Genomic DNA, 20,702 nt, shown 5'->3' with positions numbered 1-20,702 from the left:
AAATGAACGAATTCCTATGCCCCACAAATAACCCAGAGATGCATTTTAAATAAAAGAACACATTCTATTCACATAAAAACACCAGGCAGGCCCCACAAATAACCCATAGATGCATTTTAAATAAAAGGAAACATTCTACTCATGTAAAAACACGCTGATTCCTGGACCGTCCGCAGGCTGGATTTAGAAGGCGATTGGGCCGCATCCGGCCCACGGACCTTAGGTTGCCTACCCCGTCCTAGGTGTTTGTAACCTGAGATACCACTGTATAGTCATTTGGTCTGATCCAGCAGTGCTTTTCTTATGTTCTTATGTTGAATGTAAACAAGCATTGTCAACTCATATCTTATTTCAATTTGATATTATGGCCCCAATCCAGCTGTAGTCACACCATGTAACTAGTGGTCTCTGTTTTACATCCTTATTAGCACTGAGAAAGGTTCACACAATCAATTTAGTAGGTTCATTTGAGGATTATGATTTTGTGTGTGCATGCAGTGGGTGCAAATATTTTGCTGAAGCACATATGTTCTTAAACGATAAGGCTCCCCCCTTCCTTTGTTGAATTCTTACTTACCAACTGTAAGAATATTCAACAATGAGATCATAAAGTATTTCTTTTTCTTCATTGGGGCACATTGCACTTTGAACCCAAAGCAGATCTCCAAAACATCTACTAGCTGCTGGTTAATATAAGGCTTGCACATATTAATGAAATATTGGCTTCAGACAGAAGTGCTGGCAGACCCTTAACAAGAAGAGCTCCACTAGACGCAATTCTCATAAATTCATCTTAGTGAGCATGGGTATCTGCTTATCTGCAGGTCAACTGAAAAACTGCATGGCAAGCTGAGCAGCTCTGACACCATAACTGCTCCCAAGACAATGCTCTCATTTGATACTAGATAACCATTACCCCATGCAGACATTTATTGTGGAATTAATCATTCAAATTCTCCAGATACTGAATGCAGCAGCTATAATTTCTCCTTCAGAAAGAACTGTTTTATTAAAGGAAGCAACAGGTGAGTAATAGAGAAATGCTCTGCTGCCTAAAGTGGCAGATCACAGACCCTCCTTTCAAGTCCAGTAATCTTACAGCAAAGTGGTATTGCTGGGATGCTTGGGGAAAAATGCATGTTTGCAGGTGTGTGAAACTCAGAGAAATTTCAGAGAGAATATTTCTTGCTTATTCCCTCCCAAATGTCCACCCAGTTTCTGGCTTCAGCCTGATGGTGAAAACTAACTAACTAACTAACTAACTAACTAACTAACTAACTAACTAACTAACTCATCATTACCAGAAATGGGGGGTGGGGTTTTCTGCTATGAATCAAAGCATACCACAGAACACAAAACTATGTGAGGACAGACAGCCACATACGAACTTCCACCAACAGGGCAATGAAACTAAATATACCGTAGTTTGATTTAAAGCAAACATTGCCATATTGCATGGAGTCTGTGACTGAACTGTCCTCCCAACTTGTGCCATTTAAACTGCAATGAACAAATTAAAAAACATAAACTCTTAAATGAATGGACAAGAATAAGAGCCAAAAATATATTGGGTTGTATGTTATGCAAGCAGAAGTCCACTTGTACAAGGAAGCTCTTCTGTATCCTGCTCACCCTGAAAAGACTTCCCAGAGAGTTAGTGGGCCCTTCTGAAAGGCCTGGGATGTGATATCTGAAGTTGCAATAGGAGAAATGAATCACTCAAAACCAGGATGAAGCAGCTTGCACAACATCCCACTCAAGCATGCTGTCACTGCCCAGTGTAAAAGCACCAAAAGTGAGAACAAAGGACACCAGGCATTTCTTTAAAGCAAACAATTATTCCCTCCACCCACCATATTCCTCTGTTGTGGGAAGAGAGGAGATTGAACAAAATTTCCCTCTACATCATCAGGTCACTTGACCCTTGTTTATTTTGCTTTTGCTACAGGGCTCTTAGTCCACTGGGATGATTTTTATTATTGTAAATGTAGACAGAACACAAGCAAGTATATCTGAAAGAGCATCTCTACCCCAATTGCTTTGACTCTCCTTCAAATAAACAACTTTCTCCTTAATATTTAATGTTTCTTTGCTTGGAAAAATAGTAAATATTCCAGGACTAAGCGATGGGGTGCACTGCTTCAGATGTAGGCCTATGAGATAATCTTTTTATATTGCAAGATTTACTGTACCAACTGAGATACTTTTACGTTTCATTTCATTTACTGACAGCTCTTTCGTATAAATTGCTCCATTCCCTCTGCGGATTGATTTTACTAAACTTATCTCAGCTTCCTGCTTATCTTGCCTGACTTTGATGCATAGGGAGAGAGATAATAAACCTGCCATAGTACCTTCCAGTAACTTTAAGGTAAGAAGATGCACAATATGACTATTCTGCATTAATATAGTACAAGATTCACTTAGCCAATATACTGATGCAAACGCTGTTTCTGAAATCAGATGTTGCAACTTGATAAAACCTTCTCCAGCTTGATCCCAGCAATTATTATGAGAATAACTATGATCTTGTGTGTCATTAGCCAAGATGGGCTATAGACAAAGTAAAAAAAAAAAAAGGACCTGTAATATTATGGATAATATCATTTATCTGCATATTTGCTACCAATAAATAGTCCAAAGCAGTATATTGTACCCTGGTTTGAGACCCCAGAAGTGAAGAACAGGTATCAAATTTCTTAAACAAACATTAAATTTAAAAAAAATACTAGTTAAAAAAAACCCTAGCAATCATACAAAAGTAAACTAGGTCAAAACAATAACAGCTACAAAAAAAGGTCTTCTTAACCTGTTGGTTGGTAAGGCAGCTATGGCCACAGCAAAACAATAAATCCCCTTCCCACAAACACATTTAAGAGGCTAAAGAATATTAATCAGCCAAAGGCTTGGCTGAAGGGGAACATTTTCACCTGGTGCCTAAAGGTATACAGTGAAGATGCCAAGCAAAGCTCCCTGAGGAAAGCATTCCACAAATGGGAAGCCACTGCAGAAAAGGCCCATTATCGTGTTGCCACCCACCAGACCTTACGTGGAGGCGGCACATGAAGAAAGGTCTAGAGCTGGGCGATATCAGCTTTTCAACATCGCGGTATATCATCAGCCAAACATCGTGGTCTGGCAATAATAATAATAATAATTTATACCCCGCCCATCTGGCAGGGTTTCCCCAGCCACTCTGGGCGACTTCCAACAAAATATTAAAATACAGTAATGCATCAAACATTAAAAGCTTCCCTAAACAGGGCTGCCTTCAGATGTCTTTTTAAAAAGTTGTTTATTTCCTTGACATCTGGTGGGAGGGTGTTCCACAGGGCGGGCGCCACTACCGAGAAGGCCCTCTGCCTGGCTCCCTGTAACTTGGCTTCTCGCAGTGAGGGAACCGCCAGAAGGCCCTCAGCACTGGACCTCAGTGTCCGGGTAGAATAATGGGGGTGGAGACGCTCCTTCAGATATACCGCCATGTTGAAAAAACAAGCTGAATTGGCCTCAGCCTGCGAGGCACTGAGTGAAATTGCCACAGATCTCATAGTGGGAGCTGAGGCAGTTTCACCCCAGCATGCTGGTAAAACTGCCACTACTCCTGAGTCCCTCTACTAGCAACGCTCGCTGGAGGAATTCACTAGCAGAGGGACTCAGAAGCAACAGTGGTTTCATCAGCGATATACCGCTGAGTGAAACCGACATCACGGTCTGCTCCTCATACTGGTCCTGGGCGATATATTGATATATCGTCCAGGCCTCAGAAGAGGATCACAAAGTCTGGGTCGGTTTATATGAGGAGAGGCGATTCTTGAGGTTCTGTATAACCCAGCCATTTATAAAGATCAATTGTATATCTGATGAAGTGTTTCCATTGTTTTTAGTTTGTATGGATGGTTTTATTGATCATTTTGTTGAACTGATTTTATTGCTCTTAAGGGTCTGTGTTTTAGTCTGCTTTTACACAGTACACTTCTTCAGCGGCTTCATGCCATGAAGTGGGGTATAAACATGTCTAATAATAATAATGCGCAGCTCTGTTACCTTCTGTCACAAACAAATCTCCAGCCACATATACCTATTCCTATTATAGAGCACCACTGCTGCGCAGATTTCATTCCTTCGCCACAGAACATTTTTATTTTTTTAACTGAATTTTGAGGCCAGCTATCTGGGAGAAAATAAATAGGCTTTTATCATTGGTAGAAAGTGTCACTCCAATGACATTGTAAGTCAAGCCTCCTTCAAATCTAAGAATGCTGTAACAAGTTAGGTTTACAGGTTGGTGTTTTCACTTATAAATCTAGACTTGTAAATAGCTATTTAGCTTATTATGTCTGAGGAGATTAAGAATCATCTCAAAGTAACTACCCAAGACAGCTTTTGCAAAACTGGTGGGTGGGGGTGCTATTTTCTGTTTAGGCTATTGCTATGACAGAAATAAATTATTCAGATATGTATAGGCAGATAAGCAAGTAAATGTTTTCTGGACTTGCCTGCAAGGTTATGTTAATTGTTGCTCCTGAATCCTATCAACCCTATGAGGTGGGTCACTGTTAATCCTGCCTAACAAATTAGTACTAAGAGCTCAGTGCTCAAGAAGGATCTGAACACAGGTCTCCCAGCTCCAGGCCCAGCACTGTATCTATCAGACCACATGCCCATTTAATTCAGACCTCAGTTTATTTAATTCAATTCCTTTGAAAAGTCACAGTAAACGCAAACGATGCCACCACAAAACAGGATACACACTGCACTGCACGGAACAGCAGATTTTGTTTAGCAAATGCTTAATGCCATTGTCATGGTTTCAGATTCTCAGCTTGCAATGGCATCGCTAGCATTACCATAAATGCATACCTACTTTCAGCTTATAGAATCTGTATGGAACTTTACATTGGAACAGATCCAATATGGTTCTAGTACTATATGTCAGCAGGACGAAGTAGCAATTTATGAATTCTAGTAGAGAAATGTACTCATAGAGTCAAGTGGGTAACACTTGCAATGAGTTCAGCTTCTTCCCTTTCCCCCAGAAGCTTCCATGGAACTCCATGTGGAAGAACCAAGGAGGTTTGAGAGGGTGGATGCAGAACCAATGGGGAATTATCTGTTGTTATATAACTTTTGTAAACAATATTTCCTGGCTAGAGCATCAAGTCTAAAAATGACTGACCTTATGACTGCAATATCCAGGTTAATTTTAGTGCTTTTGTTTTTTCTTGTCCTGCTACGTCTTGCTTTGTCTGACATCTTTTTGGAGAATTTGTAAGCTTGCCACTTTCAGAAATCTTTCGTTAATCCTGATAAAGATATTGTCCAACTATGGATTTGGGACTTCTTTTTCTTTGCTTTTCAAGAAGAAGAAGAAGAAGAAGAAGAAGAAGAAGAAGAAGAAGAAGAAGAGGAGGAGGAGTTTGGATTTGATATCCCGCTTTATCACTACCCGAAGGAGTCTCAAAGCGGCTAACATTCTCCTTTCCCTTCCTCCCCCACAACAAACACTCTGTGAGGTGAGTGGGGCTGAGAGACTTCAGAGAAGTGTGACTGGCCCAAGGTCACCCAGCAGCTGCATGTGGAGGAGCAGAGACGCAAACCCAGTTCCCCAGATTACGAGACTGCCGCTCTTAACCACTGCACCACACTGGCTCAGGATAGTTTTTAGCTATCAGGACTATTGTTTCCCAGAATCAGGCTGCTTTAGTGATATAAAATGAACAGATGAGGCCATGACAATGAAGTGGACTGGAAAAATCATGTTTTTACCCTATGGTTCATCCAGAGGTACACCAGGTAAGTTATGCCTGGGATACAGAGAGTGAGACTAATCCATGAGAGTGGAATTGATCTGAGACTTACCTCACAAACTCTCATTGCATCCGTACGTGATTGTTATACCGTGTGGAGAGTTTCGCCTGTTTTGTTTTCATCCTATGTGACGAATCACTACAAATAGTAGATAATAACTGTACTGACATCTGCTTCTAAGGAAATTTGATTTTGCAGTAAAAATGTGACTGTTCTTTGCTCTGATAAATTGAAACCATAACCACAGTAGGAAAACTGCATCTTCATGTAAGCGCTTCCTAGTCGTGAGATCAAGATCAGCCCAAAATATTTTGCTGCCAAGGCAAATGACAAGACCACCACTGTGTTTCCTTGACAAAAGGGCTGCCAGCTAAATTTTCCTTTCAACACTGGCAATAGGACAATGCACGAAGGGTAGCATATTTATTTGGGACACAGGGTAACATGGCATGACATACACAGCTCTGACCTCCAACACCTTACTGCAGCACTCTGCCCTTCGGCATCTGCTGCCTGAGGCAGCCACCTAACTTTGCCTTATGGTAGGACTGGCCCTGTGTAAGATCACAAAAAGGTGCCCCATGGATAAATGAATTTTACCGTATTTTTCGCCCTATAGGACGCACTTTCCCCCCTCCAAATATGAAGGGGAAATGTGTGTGCATCCTATGGGGCGAATGCAGGCTTTCGCTGAAGCCTGGAGAGTGAGAGGCATCAGTGCGCACCGACCCCTCTCATTCTCCAGGCTTCAGGAAGCTATCCGCAAGCCATGGGAGCCTGGCGGGAGTGCCTGCAGCCCAAAGCATGGGGCCCGCTGTGGAGCACGCCCCGTGCTTCGGGCAGATGTCCGCAAGCCTTGCGCGCCCGGCGGGAGGTCCCGGCAGGTGCGCAAGGCTTGGGGCGGCAGCCTGTAGCCCAAAGCACGGGGCGCGCTGCGGAGCACGCCCCGTGCTTCGGGCAGATGTCCACAAGCCTTGTGCGCCCGGCGGGAGGTCCCGCTGGGCTCGCAAGGCTTGCCGGCGGCAGCCTGTTCTGGGGGCTGGGGTCGGGGGAAGCTCGGGCTTCTCCCGCCCCAGCCCCGCGGCTGGGGGGGGGAATAATTTTTTTAAAAAAATCCCCCCCAAAAAAACTAGGTGCGTCTTATAGGCCAGTACGCCCTATAGGACGAAAAATACGGTAATAGTAAGAGCTCTGTGATACTGTGCTTAGGGATGTCCCTAGAATGTCTACTATTATATTTGGAAGGATTCTGTAACTTGTACCAAACAAGGTTTCTTCTGACAACTGCAAGTTGCTCATATTAGGCACTACTGATTCAACACTGCGCAACTGTTTATTCAATGTCTGAGGGACACAGTTTCTTCAAATACAATTTCAGACATTAAACTATGTCTTCCTGCAAGAGGGTTAGCAATTATCAATGAGGCTTGACTTAATGATACAGTGTGCATCAGCCAGTACATTTAATTAGCTTTTCTTGCTTGGCCCCATGCAATCAGATCTCATCTATACAATCCTGGTCATGATTCATGTAAATAAGATTTTCAGTAACTGTGTCCTTGATATATAAAAACTGTCCTAGTATTACAAATACTCCGTTGAGAGAAAGAATAGATAGTATGGCTTCAAAAAGGTAGACCAGGAAATAAACAAGAACAAAAAAACAAGGAACAAAATTATCAGGGGGAAATCATTAGTGTGCTCTGTATTGACAATTCATATAGGTCTCAATGATTTTTAAAATAATTGTTATTTTTTACACACACACGAAGAAATACCCACACACAACATTCACTAAACATATATAAAAATCTTATGAAAATATGTATACATTAAAATTAAAAAACTAGAATAAAAGGGATACACCATATACAGAACAACATCTTTTTTTCCAGAGGAGATATAACATAGTCATAAACATTCAGATCTCATAAAACATAAGAGAATCTGTACAAGAAAGAAACCACATAAATGTTCCACATGTGGGAAGAATTCAAACCTATGTAAGTATTATACAGGGATAAACCTTTAAAATGGGCAAGGTTTTTTGTTTTTTTTACTGGTATGCAAATTGCATTAAATGTCAAGCATCTACACAGAGAAACAATCCAAATGTTCTACATGTGTGAGAAGCTTTCTTCTTCAATCAAGCCTCCTTTCACATGAAAGGTGATGACAATGATTACAATTTGTATACCTCCCTTCAACTTTAGTTCTCAGGATATTCACAACATGAAAAAACCACAAAATACGTAAGATCCCCCACAGAAGAAAAGCTATTTAAATATTCCAGTTGTAGGGAAAGTGTTCTGATTTCATGAAGCAACAGAGAATACGCACAAGGGAAAACTGCCCATTCTCCATGTGTGAAAAAAAATTGTCAGTGACCAGTCTTCCTGTACATTAAAGATTCCACAGAGGAGAGAAGATGATAAAACGCTCCCATTGTGGGACTTGCTTATTTCAGAAGCGGGATCTCGTTAAAACACCAGAAATCCACACAGGATAGAAACCCTGCAAATGCCTCATGTGTAAGAAAAGTTTCAGCCAGGAATAGTCTCTTATCGTACATGAAAGATTCCATGGAGAAAGGACACGTAAGTGCTCCAATTATGGAAATGGCTTCAGTTGGAAGTCTGAGATTGTTGAACACAAGCAGAAACACATAGGGCGATAATCACTGATAATCTGCCTTCCCCTTGCCTTCTCTTTTTACAGCAAAGCACTGTTGGGTGACCGCCTTTAATGCCTCCTCAGTATAAAACCCAACTTGGTCCAAGTAGAAATTCTGACACAGTGGCCTGGTTCAGTTATCATGAAGGCACAGGGTCCAGGAGAGAAATTCACAGATGATTTGCTCCTCCCTGGTCCTTTTTGCTGCAGTGCCACACTGACCTAAGCCAAGGTTTGGTTTAGTATGTCATCTGAACCTATGCTCATGATAAAATTCTCTCCAGACTAACCACACACTGTAATCAAGATCAAATCTGGGTTGTGGTTAGGCTTTGGCTTAGTGTGATATGCAAACCAAGGTATTGGCAGATGAAGCAAGTTGTATCTTCCTAACATAGGGTCCATGTTGTGCTCAGTGCCTGAAACTCTTCCCCAACCAGCTTGTGGGCAGGGCTTGCCCCGCTCCAAGCCAGTGGTGCCACAGTTATGCCACTGGCCTTTAGCCAATCGGCATCATGACAAATGTTGGGGGTTGGAGGTATCTATTTGGCAGCGTGATGTAGGGACCTCCTTTTGCTTCACACTGCCAAACATCCGCCCACCCGTTAATTAGGTTGTGTTTGGCCTTGCTTTGGACTTCAGTTGGTCGCCTGTTTTGGAACGGGGGCTGGGTAGGAATTTTTCCCAATGTGGCAGATTGGCTGTGGCCACTTGGTTTGCTGTCTCTTAGCAATCATCACAACTTTGTAAGGTTTGGTGGTTAGGCAATGGTTTAGGGGAATGTGGGGAGGGGAGGGGAGGCCACCACCTGCCCCTCCAATGAATAGGGTATTCTGTTAAAGGAATCTAGGGGGCTGGATCTCATCCGAAGCCAGGAGAAGGGCTAGGGCCATGCCAGGACCCCCGGGAATCCCAGGGGTGAGCACCAGTCAATATACATTGACGGAGATTCCCCCTGCTGGTTGTTTACCCTTATAGGCTTCCTGAAGGGTAGGGCAGGAGCCAGATAGTTTTGATACCAATGCCTAAGTCAATACTAGTCACATTTGTGTATTCAATAAAGTGGTGCCCAAAATTTCCCCATTAACATTTAAACTAAATTCTGTCTCCACTGTGTCTTTAATTCCATGAGGGATAGGTTTGGGAGCTCGGAGCACAATCAGCAGCATACTGGCTTTCAGCCATTTTAGTGAAGAGCTTTACATGTTTTGAGTAATCTCCTACATCAGGGGTAGTCAAGATGATGCTCTTCAGGTGTTTTGAGCCAGAACTCCCACCAGCTCCAGCCAGCATCGCCAGTGTTCAGGGACAGTGGAAGTTGTAATTCAACATGTCTGGAATCGAAGACACTTGGCTAGCAATGTGGGGAGAAAACTCCTATTCATAAAGTATCAGCTAACTATAAAGAACTGTCATAGAAGTTGATTCATAAATGGTACGTGACTCATAGGAGGCTATTGAGGATGAATTCATTTGTATCCACAAGGTGTTGGAGGGGGTGATCAGAAAGTGGGTTGTAGCTCCACCTACAGTGCGGTTCTACTAAAGTGCAATAATTCTGGGCAACGGTATTCAGAGAAATGGATATGATCTTTAACTGCCACATTATTCCAACTTCTCAATTAGCACATTTATCTATATTTGACAAGGGACGCAGGTGGCGCTGTGGGTTAAACCACAGAGCCTAGGACTTGCCAATCAGAAGGTCGGCGGTTCGAATCCCTGCAATGGGGTAAGCTCCCGTTGCTTGGTCCCAGCTCCTGCCAACCTAGCAGTTCAAAAGCATGTCAAGTACAAGTAGATAAATAGGTACCGCTCCGGCAGGAAGGTAAACGGCGTTTCCGTGCGCTGCTCTGGTTTGCCAGAAGCGGCTTAGTCATGCTAGCCACATGACCCGGAAGCTGTACACCGGCTCCCTCGGCCAATAAAGAGAGATGAGCGCCACAACCCCAGAGTCGGTCACGACTGGACCTAATGGTCAGGGGTCCCTTTACCTTTACTATCGATATTTGACAAGGATAACAAAAAAAGCATAATAAATATTTGATAGTGCACCTGCGTATAGCAGCTAGGATGGACCATCACACAGTTGGGGGGGGATAGATGAGGCCAATCTTACTACTTAGGATCAGGGTCCCTTCCAACTCCAACCCCCTGCAATGCAGGAATCCTGTCCACAGCCATCCCTGAGTAGACTCAAGCCACCAACTTTCTGGTTAACAAAAAGCCACTGTGACCCATTGTGCCACAGAGAACATCCATCTTGGTACAGTAAAGTTTGCCCTCCTGGAAAAACTAACTAATAAACTGGTAGTCATTAGATGCCAAAGGGGGAAAGGGGATGCTTTTGTACTTGTTTGGTCTGACTGTATTTCATTTGTAAGCAAGGAGGAACATGGCCAAGATCCCTGCCTATCCTATGAATGAATATGGCTGATAGCGTGACTCAAGGCATTTGAATATTTCAAATACGGTACTTTCACTTGGTATGATAGGGTTCATGTTTTGTAATCTTGTCTTATTTAATCATTATGTCTACATTATAAAGAGTTCTAGTTGCTACCTTTGGTGCATTCACATACCTTTATTTATTTTGGCTTTATTTTTTGTTTGTATTTGTTCAACAGTGATCTTAAATTGTATATGTATATCATCACCAGATCCTGTTTGATCACACTGTATGTTGCAGAATCTCTTAAGTTAAAAAAGATTGTAATGATAAAACATGCACATACATCTGGAAAGCAACACATCAATCCACCCAGGCTGTTCTTCCTTCCTCCTTCCACACTTTCCATGATAAAAACTCATTATTCACATATTTACATATTTCACATATAACCATACGAGGCAGAAACTGAAGTATATGAAATCAATCTGTAAACGAAAAACTCTGGAGAGCAAGACTCAGAGATCTTATTTGACATACTGTCCTGCCATTAGGATAGCATTAAAAAAGAATGCACCACTACCTTACCAACTCTGAATCAGCAGATTTCAGCAAGCCAATAAAAATGGTTTACAGAAGAAAATTAACAGTGCATGACTGCTACCACAAGCCACTCAGCAAATGTAAATAAGATAACAGAGCCTTTATAACAAATATAGCCTCTACGGCAAAGATATCAGCACTTTAGTAGAACACTTATTGTTATAGACAAAAAAGGCTCTACATGGCCCAGTGGAAATATATGATGCAATGAGTGAAAGCTCACCCATCATCTGTTTTCCACCACTCTAATTAATTCTTTTTAACGTTGTACTTACTTTCTTTCTCTTACAAAACTACTTCTCGTAATTTACAAAAAATTTACAAGAACTTTACAAAAATTACTAAACGGTCATTCGGTACATATATACATTTAAAACAATCTAAGTCATAATTAAGAGAGTCCAAGGATAATAACAAGAAGATTTAAAGACGGGACTAGTGGACACTCAAAGCAGTAGAATATGAGATGATTGGACCCCACTGAACTTGAAGCATGGGAACCCCCAACAAAAAAATTATAATTTGGCAAAATATTTGGACTTTATGATATATATTTGTATAATTTGGAATATTTAATGTGATTTGATTGGATTGTTAAAATGGAAAACTTAATAAAAATTATTATTAAAAAAAGTCATAATTAAGAGAGTCCATCAACAGTTGCATAATTAGGCGTGTCCATAAAGTATGTCGCACATCCTAAGGTATTTTTTCTACCTGCAGGGAAGAAGGCTGGCTGCTCGCTCATAAGGGTTTGCTACATATGCGTCAGGGTGGGTGCAAAAGGGCTCCAGACCTCTCATGATGTCTCAGAGAGAGTCAGGTAATGGAAGAAGGAGGGAGAAGCTGCCACAGCAAAGAAGGAGAGAGTAACCTGTGTAGAAAGGTATATATATAGGTACCACCACCACCCAGTGTCGGATCTACACATTTTGCCATGGGCGCAAATGTCTGCACTACCACCACCCCTCATCATAAATAAACTTTAACAAATGACTGCTCAGACTATACAAAATCTGTCTTGGGTGGGAGGGAGTTGAAGGATCTCTTAATTCTTACTGGCAGAGAGATTCCACATGCATCGATGTACGCATATACAACAAGCTGCTTAGCCATGTGTGCCAGTTATTCAGAAACTTACCATTTATGCAGATTTCAAATGATTTGCAAAGGTCATCCTCAAACAGGCAGCCTAGAAAGAATGCAATGAAAACACAAAATCAAGACGGTGTGAAAGCAATGCAGTTGCAGTACAGTCCCAACATCTCAAGCTATAAAATCTCAAACTGGAGTCAGACCTTTGTTTGATATTCTAAACCGAGCAGTACAGAAGAAGCCAAGAACATAAAGTAAATGGGAAGAATGAATGGGAAGAATACAGAAATATAATACCTGCTACTGAGCGCCTGGTCCCCAAAGGTTCGTTTCCTGAGGCACAGCTCTCATGTAGTATTTCCAGCGGTTATGCTGGGCCTCAAATCCAGAATGTGTCTATGACCATCTTAAGTCAATAGCTAAAAGCTGGTGTCGCTGCTTATATACCCAACTGATCACTGCAGGAGGCACTCTCCTGCAGATACCATCTCATCAAGAGGTCCAGTCAATACAATGAATTAATTGGGCTTTTAGTGTAACAACACCTACCCTTGGGAACTTCTTTCCATTACATATCAGACAGGGCACATTTCTATCATCTTTCTGGTACTTATTGAATACTTTCCTTGGATGGACACTATAACAAGGTCCTGTACCCAGAAAGACTTTGTATTTCTGGTCAACCTCAGGTGGAAGACATCACTCATAAAAAGAACCAAGAAATCGCTTTCTGAAATCTCTGTTTGCAGAAGCAAACAGGTACACCTTGGTAGAAATGGTTCTGTTTCTTCTGAGTGGCAATAACAGCTTTGTAACACAGAAAGTGGCCCTCTGCGCACCGGCTGCAACAACAACAAAAATCAGGGGAAATGAGTTAGATAAAAGCACTATAAGTTGTTTTGGGAATTCAGGCGTTAAGTTTGTGGGTGTCTCTGGTATCTTCTCTCTCTTACATCCTAGATGTTGGTTTATATTATGGGTGTTATGTTCTCTGTGTTTTTACTACTATTGCTACAAGTTTGCCATGTCTTTCTACTAAAACGATAAACTTATGAACTATGTATTGGCATTGAAAGTGTTTTCATAGGTTTTCTTGTTTATATATGCTTTTCTTGTTGATGGTTTGATGGTTAAATTGCTTTGGGATGCTTTATAGGAAGTGTCGTATAAATAATAAATAATAAATAATAAAGGAAGCTAGATCCATCTGGACCAGCAAGAGTTTTAGAAAGCATGCTCATCATCATAGTGATTATGGTGGTAGTCTCAACTCTAGTAGACAAACTGTATGTGAAATAATTCGAACTTTATCCCTTGTGGTTTAGAATTTGCATGTGATACACCTATCATATATCAGCTGTCATGGTAGGACATGACATATCTTGCACTTGCTGGGTAGTAAGAACAAACTGAGTAGATGGGAACGGAAAGCAATGACAAAATCACACCTTTAAAAACATACTTAGCTACGGTATGACAATTTGCATTGAAGGCAAAATGTTTTATTCTCAGTGTTGTGTTCTCAAATTAAACATGCCCAGGACTGGACTACTTGTCTTTCCTTCTAAGTCTTCTCCTCAATCCCTCTTTGTATCTGTCAACAAAACCACTATGCAACCTCTTAATCAGCCATTCATGCAATGGTTTTATCTTTCATTCTTCTATCTTCTTTCCTACGCACATTAATCAGCTGTCAAGTCCTGCCATTTCTCTTTGTTCTGTCTCCCCCCCCCCCCTCGTTCTCCCTCTCTCTAAGCCAATTCTTCTCTGCTACGTCAGCTACAACACTGGTTCATGTTCTGGTCATCTTTTATCTGGTCTTCCTCTTTCACAACTCAAGACCTTCCATCTCTCTATCCACAGCTACCCTGTCAAAAGTACTAATTTATTCCATTGTTCAGACCAAGAAACACCCTTCTTCAGATGCTGTCACTGGATTACAATTTTGGCCCAATCTTCTCATTACATCCCTATCTCTGATCTCTACTTATCCAACTCCACCATGCTCAGCTGATTACATGTCTCCAGAATAACTCAACATATTCTCTCTTGTTTCTTCCTATGAATGAAGGTATCCCTGAACATGTACATGGTGCCATCTCTCTCCCTTCCTTCAAATCACCCATCAAAACACATCTATTCTATGTGGTCTCTGATCGCATAATCATAGAACTGTAGAGTTGGAAGGGACCCCGAAGGTTATCTAGTCCAAACTCCAGCAATACAGGAATCCCATCTAAAATATCCATGGCAGGTAGCCATCCAACTCCTGTTTAAAAACCTCCAAAGAAGGAGAGTCCACTACCTTCTGAAGAAGCCTGCTCCACTGTCGAACAGCTATTACTGTCACAATGTTCTTCCTGATATTTAGTTGGAATCTCCTTTCTTGTAACTTGGAGCCCGATTCTGTCTTGTGAAACATTAGCTACCCTTCCCAGCTTGGTGTCATCTGCAAATTTAATGAGCATCCCCTCAATTATTTCGTCCAAGTTGTTATAAAGACACTAAACATCAATGGGCCCAGGACAGAACCAATGTGGCACCTAACTTGCCACATTTTTCCAGGATGATGAGGAACTATTAGTGAGTACTTTTTGGGTTTGGTCAGTCAACCATCTACAAATCCACCTAACAGTTTATTGTTGTTGTTATTTAGTCGTTTAGTCGTGTCTGACTCTTCGTGACCCCATGGACTAGAGCACGCCAGGCACTCCTGTCTTCCACTGCCTCCCGCAGTTTGGTTAAACTCATGCTGGTAGCTTCGAGAACACTGTCCCACCATCTCGTCCTCTGTCGTCCCCTTCTCCTTGTGCCCTCAATCTTTCCCAGCATCAGGGTCTTTTCCAGGGAGTCTTCTCTTCTCATGAGGCGGCCAAAGTATTGGAGTCTCAGCTTCAGGATCTGTCCTTTCAGTGAGCACTCAGGGCTGATTTCCTTCAGAATGGTTAGGTTTGATCTTCTTGCAGTCTATGGGACTCTCAAGAGTCTCCTCCTCCTTCAAAAGCATCAATTCTTCGGCGATCAGCCTTCTTTATGGTCCAGCTCTCACATCCATACATCACTACTGGGAAAACCATACCTTTAACTATACGGACCTTTATTGGCAAGGTGATGTCTCTGCTTTTTAAGATGCTGTCTAGGTTTGTCATTGCTAACAGTTACCTAACACCTAACAGTTACCTATTGCTTTATAAGTCGATATGAACTGCCTTGAATGCACTGTTTAATTAAACAGTGGTACCTCGCAAGACGAATGCCTCGCAAGACGGAAAACTCGCTAGACGAAAGGGTTTTCCGTTTTTTGAGCTGCTTCGCAAGATGAATTTCCCTATGGGCTTGCTTCGCAAGACGAAAACGTCTTGCAAGTTTGTTTCCTTTTTCGTAAAACCGTTAATACCCAGGGTGCATTGCTTGAAGAGGTGCAGTTGTGACTTGACTTCGAGAAGCAACACATTGCACGCGGTGTGGTAGCCTTTTTGAGGTTTTTGAGGACTTTGCTGATTTTTGAAGCTTTTCCAAAACTTCTTTTGCAGCCATTTGGTAAGTTAAACTTTTAAAACTTTTTTGGGGGTTTTTGGATTTTGGGTTGGGGTGTTTGGAATTCAAGGACTTGGTGTTGGGGAGAGGTTTGCAAGAATCTGGGAGCTTGTGTGGGTTTTTCCTGCATTTTTATGATTTTTTGTGACCATTGGGGCACTCTGCTGTTTTTTTAAAAAAAAAATTCTGGGTTTGAATTTCTGTGTGGTGGGTGGCTGGGGGAACAGTTGAGGAGGGGTTTGCAAGAATCTGGGAGCTTGTGTGGTTTTTTTTTTGAATTTTTATGATTTTCTGTGACCATTGGGCCATGTTGTTGTTTTTCAAAAAAAAAAATCTGGGTTTGAATTTCTGTGTGGTGGGTGGCTGGGGGAACAGTTGGGGAGGGGTTTGCAAGAATCTGGGAGCTTGTGTGGTTTTTTCTGCATTTTTATGATTTTCTGTGACCATTGGGCCATGTTGTTTTTTTTAAAAAAATTCTGAGTTTGAATTTCTGTGTGGTGGGTGGCTGGGGGAACAGTTGGGGAGGGGTTTGCAACAGTTGAGGAGGGGTTTGCAACAGTTTGGGAGGGGTTTGCAATTTCTGTGTGGTGGGTGGGTGGCTGGGGGAACAGTTGAGGTTTTTGAAGACTTTGGTGATTTTTAAAGCTTTTCCAAAACTTCTTTTGCAGCCATTTGAGGATTTTGAAGACTGGTGATTTGCAGCCATTTCGTAAGTTAAACTTTTAAAACTTTTTTGGGGGGGTTTGGATTTTGGGTTGGGTGTTTGGAATTCAAGGACTTGGTTCTGGGTTTGAATTCCTGTGTGGTGGGTGGCTGGGTGCTTTTGAATTTTTTGGATGTGAAGCACTGATTTATTTATTTTTTCTGAGTTTACGAAGCTAGGAGCTGTGCTGTCATGGGACCCAAGAAGACTGCTGCTGCGGAGGCTGGCGAGAGGAAGAAGGAGAAGGTGACACTGGAAATGAAGAAGGAGATCATTCGGAAGCACGACGGTGGAATGCATGTGACAGACCTCGCCAGGGAGTACGGCAGGAACCCATCGACCATCGGCACCATCCTGAAGATGAGGGAGAAGATCCTTGCGACTGATGCAGCCAAGGGAGTCACCAGGATCGTGAAGAACCGCCCAGCTGTTCTGGAGGAGGTCGAGAAGTTGCTGCTCATCTGGTTAGAAGAGAAGCAGCGTGCAGGGGACACAGTGACTGAGGGCGTGATTTGTGAGAAGGCCAAGGCCTTGCAGGTAGACCTCATCCGGGAACAGCCAGGAACCTCAGGCGAGCCAGAAGTCTTCAAGGCAAGCAGAGGCTGGTTTGACCGGTTCAAGACAAGATCTGGAATCCACAGCGTGGTCAGGCATGGAGAGGCTGCCAGTTCTGATGTTCCTGCGGCTGAAGACTTTGCAGCGGAGTTCCTGGAGGCTGTGAAGACGGAGGGCTACGTTCCACAGCAGGTCTTCAACTGCGACGAAACCGGGCTGTTTTGAAAGAGGATGCCCAAAAGGACTTTCATCACTCAGGAGGAGGCCAAGTTGCCTGCCCACAAGCCCATGAAGGACCGTCTGACCCTGCTCTTCTGTGCCAACGCAAGCGGCGACCTGAAGATCAAGCCCCTGCTGGTGTACCACTCAGAGAACCCACAGGCCTTCAAGAAACACAAGGTCGACAAAGAGCAGCTGAGTGTCATGTGGCGATCCAACATGTGGCTTGGGTCACACGTGTGCTGTTTGTGGACTGGGTCAATCTTGCTTTTGGCCCTGCTGTCAAACAGTACCTGCTGGACAATGACCTGCCGCTGAAGGCTTTGCTTCTGATGGACAATGCTCCTGCCCATCCTAAAGGCCTTGAGGTGGACTTGTTGGAGGAGTTCAGCTTCATCAACATCATGTTCCTGCCGCCTAACACCACGCCACTGCTCCAGCCGATGGATCAGCAGGTCATCGCCAATTTCAAAAAACTCTACACCAAGGAGCTTTTCAGGCGATGCTTCGAGGTGACTGATTGCACCACCATCACCCTGCGGGAATTCTGGAAGGACCACTTCGACATCGTCACCTGCTTGAAGATGATCACCACGGCCTGGAAAGGGATCAGCCAGAGAAATTTGAATTGCGCTTGGCGCAGCCTGTGGCCGGACTGTGTGGCACCAAGTGACTCTGATGCACCAGAGTCAACAGTGGTGCAGGACATTGTTGCCTTGGGGAGGACCATGGGCCACAGGTCACAGAGGAGGACGTCTGCGAGCTGGTGGAGGAGCACGACCACGAGATGACCACCCAGGAGCTGGTCGAACTGCAGGCAGAGGCTGCGCAGGAGCAGGCCACGCTGGAAGAGGAGGAAGCAACTGAGGAACGGCTGTCCTCCAAAGAACTGAGGGACATTTGCATGAAGTGGAAGGATGTGCAGGCTTTTGCAGAGTGGAACCACCCTAAGAAGCACGTGGCACATGACCTTGCAAACACTTTTGATACGACGGTCATGTCGCCTTTCAGGGAGGTGCTGAAAAGGCAGATGAAGCAGCAGACCATGGACAGGTTCTTCAGCAAGAAGCAAAGAGTGGAAGAGGAACCTTCTTCGTGTGGTCCTCCAGAGTCTTAGAAAATGTAATGTACACTTTGTTGATTTTTAAATGTTTTTCCTGTCATGTTTAGAAACTTAATTTATTGTTCTTTCAATTTTTGAAATGCTCTTTACAGTATGTGTGACTTTAAAGAGCGCTTAATAAACTCTTGTTGTACCAAATTTGGCTTTGTTTGGACTTTTTTTGACCATAGGAACGCATTAATTGGATTTCAATGCATTCCTATGGGATTTCGTGCTTCGCAAGATGAAAAATTCGCTAGACGAAAAAACTCGCGGAACGAATTAATTTCATCTTGCGAGGCACCACTGTACTCAGTGTAGATCCCATCAACATAAATATGGGTAGGAATTTTGGTGACAGCCAGTCCCAACTGACTTTTGACTTCCTTATATTGAATCTGCCATTTTGTTGTTCAGGCACCAAACGTAAAGAGATTACTTTGGAACAAGTGTGTAATTCAAATAAGTGATTTTAATTCTGTTCAATCCCTTTTGCATTATCACCTAATATGTACTCAATACGCACAAGAAAAACTTATTATACAAAGCTGCACCTTCAATGTTTCAACAAAACTTGACAATTACATGCTGATTAGAATGAGGCATCTGATGCAATTAACCAGAGGATCTATGTCTTGAATAGCAAATTAATAAATTCATGTGTGGCAAACTCTGGTACTGGTTTGCTGGGGAAAGCAGATTAGAAGGACCTCTAAATCTCCTTGAAAAATGCATGATATTTGAATTGAGTTTTACATTAACTGAAGCTGAAGTTATGCATGCTTCACCCAGCAGTCAAAATGCTAATTTAAACACAAATTTATTTTTTGTTATTATTTGCTACAGCATTAAGAAACAACATATTTCATTTTAAATATCATCTACCTGCTAATGGTTAATGACAGTAATAAATCATTACTGAAGAGCAAAGCAGTATCGTATCCTGCAGATCCTTTTACTCACGTCATGCATTACAAACAACTGTCTTCCATCTTCTAGCAAAATACCCACCCTCCCCGCCTTAGTTTCCTGCTAAAATAAATGCAAATGCATGCAGGATTTACCTTGTGTCAGAAACAAGCCATACATTCCCCACCTCATATATCAATATTTTATTGAAAAACACTCAGCTACTCAACCATATCAGTTTAAAGTGACTAATTAGTGCAATCTGCTTTAAGTTTGCATATGAAAATGCAAAATTTGGATGAAAAAAGGATGCTGTTTCAAACCAAAATTGGGGAGTTAGAATCCAACAACATATGGAGGGCCACAGATTCCACACCTGATTTAGATAATGTGATACAGGGGTCACCAGTGTAGTGCCGACAGGTGAGAATGTGCTCACCAATATGTTTTGTGCAACCCACAGAAGGTCTCAGTAAATTTTCCCTCAAAAATCCACAGTGCAATCCTGCTCAGTTCCTATTTGTGCTGGTTCGGCTTATCCTACGTTGAACATGCCCTTTTAAACATGCTCACATTTCATTCAATATCAGGATTGAATCTTCCCTTCCAGTCTGAAGAGGTGTGCAAAGACCACCTCTCTACAAGTGTGTTGCAGGTGCCTATCCCCCCCCCTTTCATTGGTGAGGTGGCATGCAACCCCTACCATTTTGTGTGCCTTTTATCTTTTAGACTTGGCAGCTGTTTTGCGTGATGTCATACATCCCAGAACAGGCATTTTGTAAGTGGTGCCCAAATGAACCACTGGCCGCAAAAGGTTGCAGACTCCTGATGTGTTGCAGCCAACACCATCTCCGGCAAGTCATTCGCTTTTGCAGGAGAGAAAGGAATGCCTCCTGCAAGATGGCATCTACAAGGTCCAGGTCCTGTGAGCATCTGAATTACACTGTTTAAAATCTTCAGCATAATTTTTCAAACGGAGTTGTTAAAACAAACTGATTTTAATCTAGTAATCTAATCAATTCATTAATCCATAAAACAGTGCCATCCTACTCCCTTTCTCTAATATCAGTGGTCTTTAAATATGGAAGAGCCCTCCCTTACATCACATT

General features: G+C 42.5%; 2 protein-coding genes across 2 annotated transcripts in view; one reads left to right on the top strand and one right to left on the bottom strand.

Moving 5' to 3' along the window:
* PTPRN2 (protein tyrosine phosphatase receptor type N2) overlaps positions 1-20,702 on the bottom strand; it is a 630,954-nt gene that overhangs the window by 576,064 nt on the left and 34,188 nt on the right. The window contains exon 2 of the mRNA XM_081163514.1: positions 12,615-12,665. Coding sequence (XP_081019640.1) covers positions 12,615-12,665 — 51 coding nt within the window. The remainder of the gene's footprint in view (positions 1-12,614; positions 12,666-20,702) is intronic.
* On the top strand, positions 16,840-18,843 carry LOC308569697 (putative CENPB DNA-binding domain-containing protein 1). The gene is made up of 2 exons (XM_081163940.1): positions 16,840-17,483; positions 18,451-18,843. Exons 1-2 carry the CDS (start codon positions 17,001-17,003, stop codon positions 18,697-18,699), a joined length of 732 nt encoding a protein of 243 aa, XP_081020066.1. The 5' UTR covers positions 16,840-17,000; the 3' UTR covers positions 18,700-18,843.

Source organism: Podarcis bocagei (genome assembly GCF_964188305.1).
Source record: "Podarcis bocagei genome assembly, chromosome: 12".
Lineage (NCBI taxonomy): Eukaryota > Metazoa > Chordata > Lepidosauria > Squamata > Lacertidae > Podarcis > Podarcis bocagei.
This window is presented reverse-complemented; position numbering and strand designations above follow the sequence as displayed.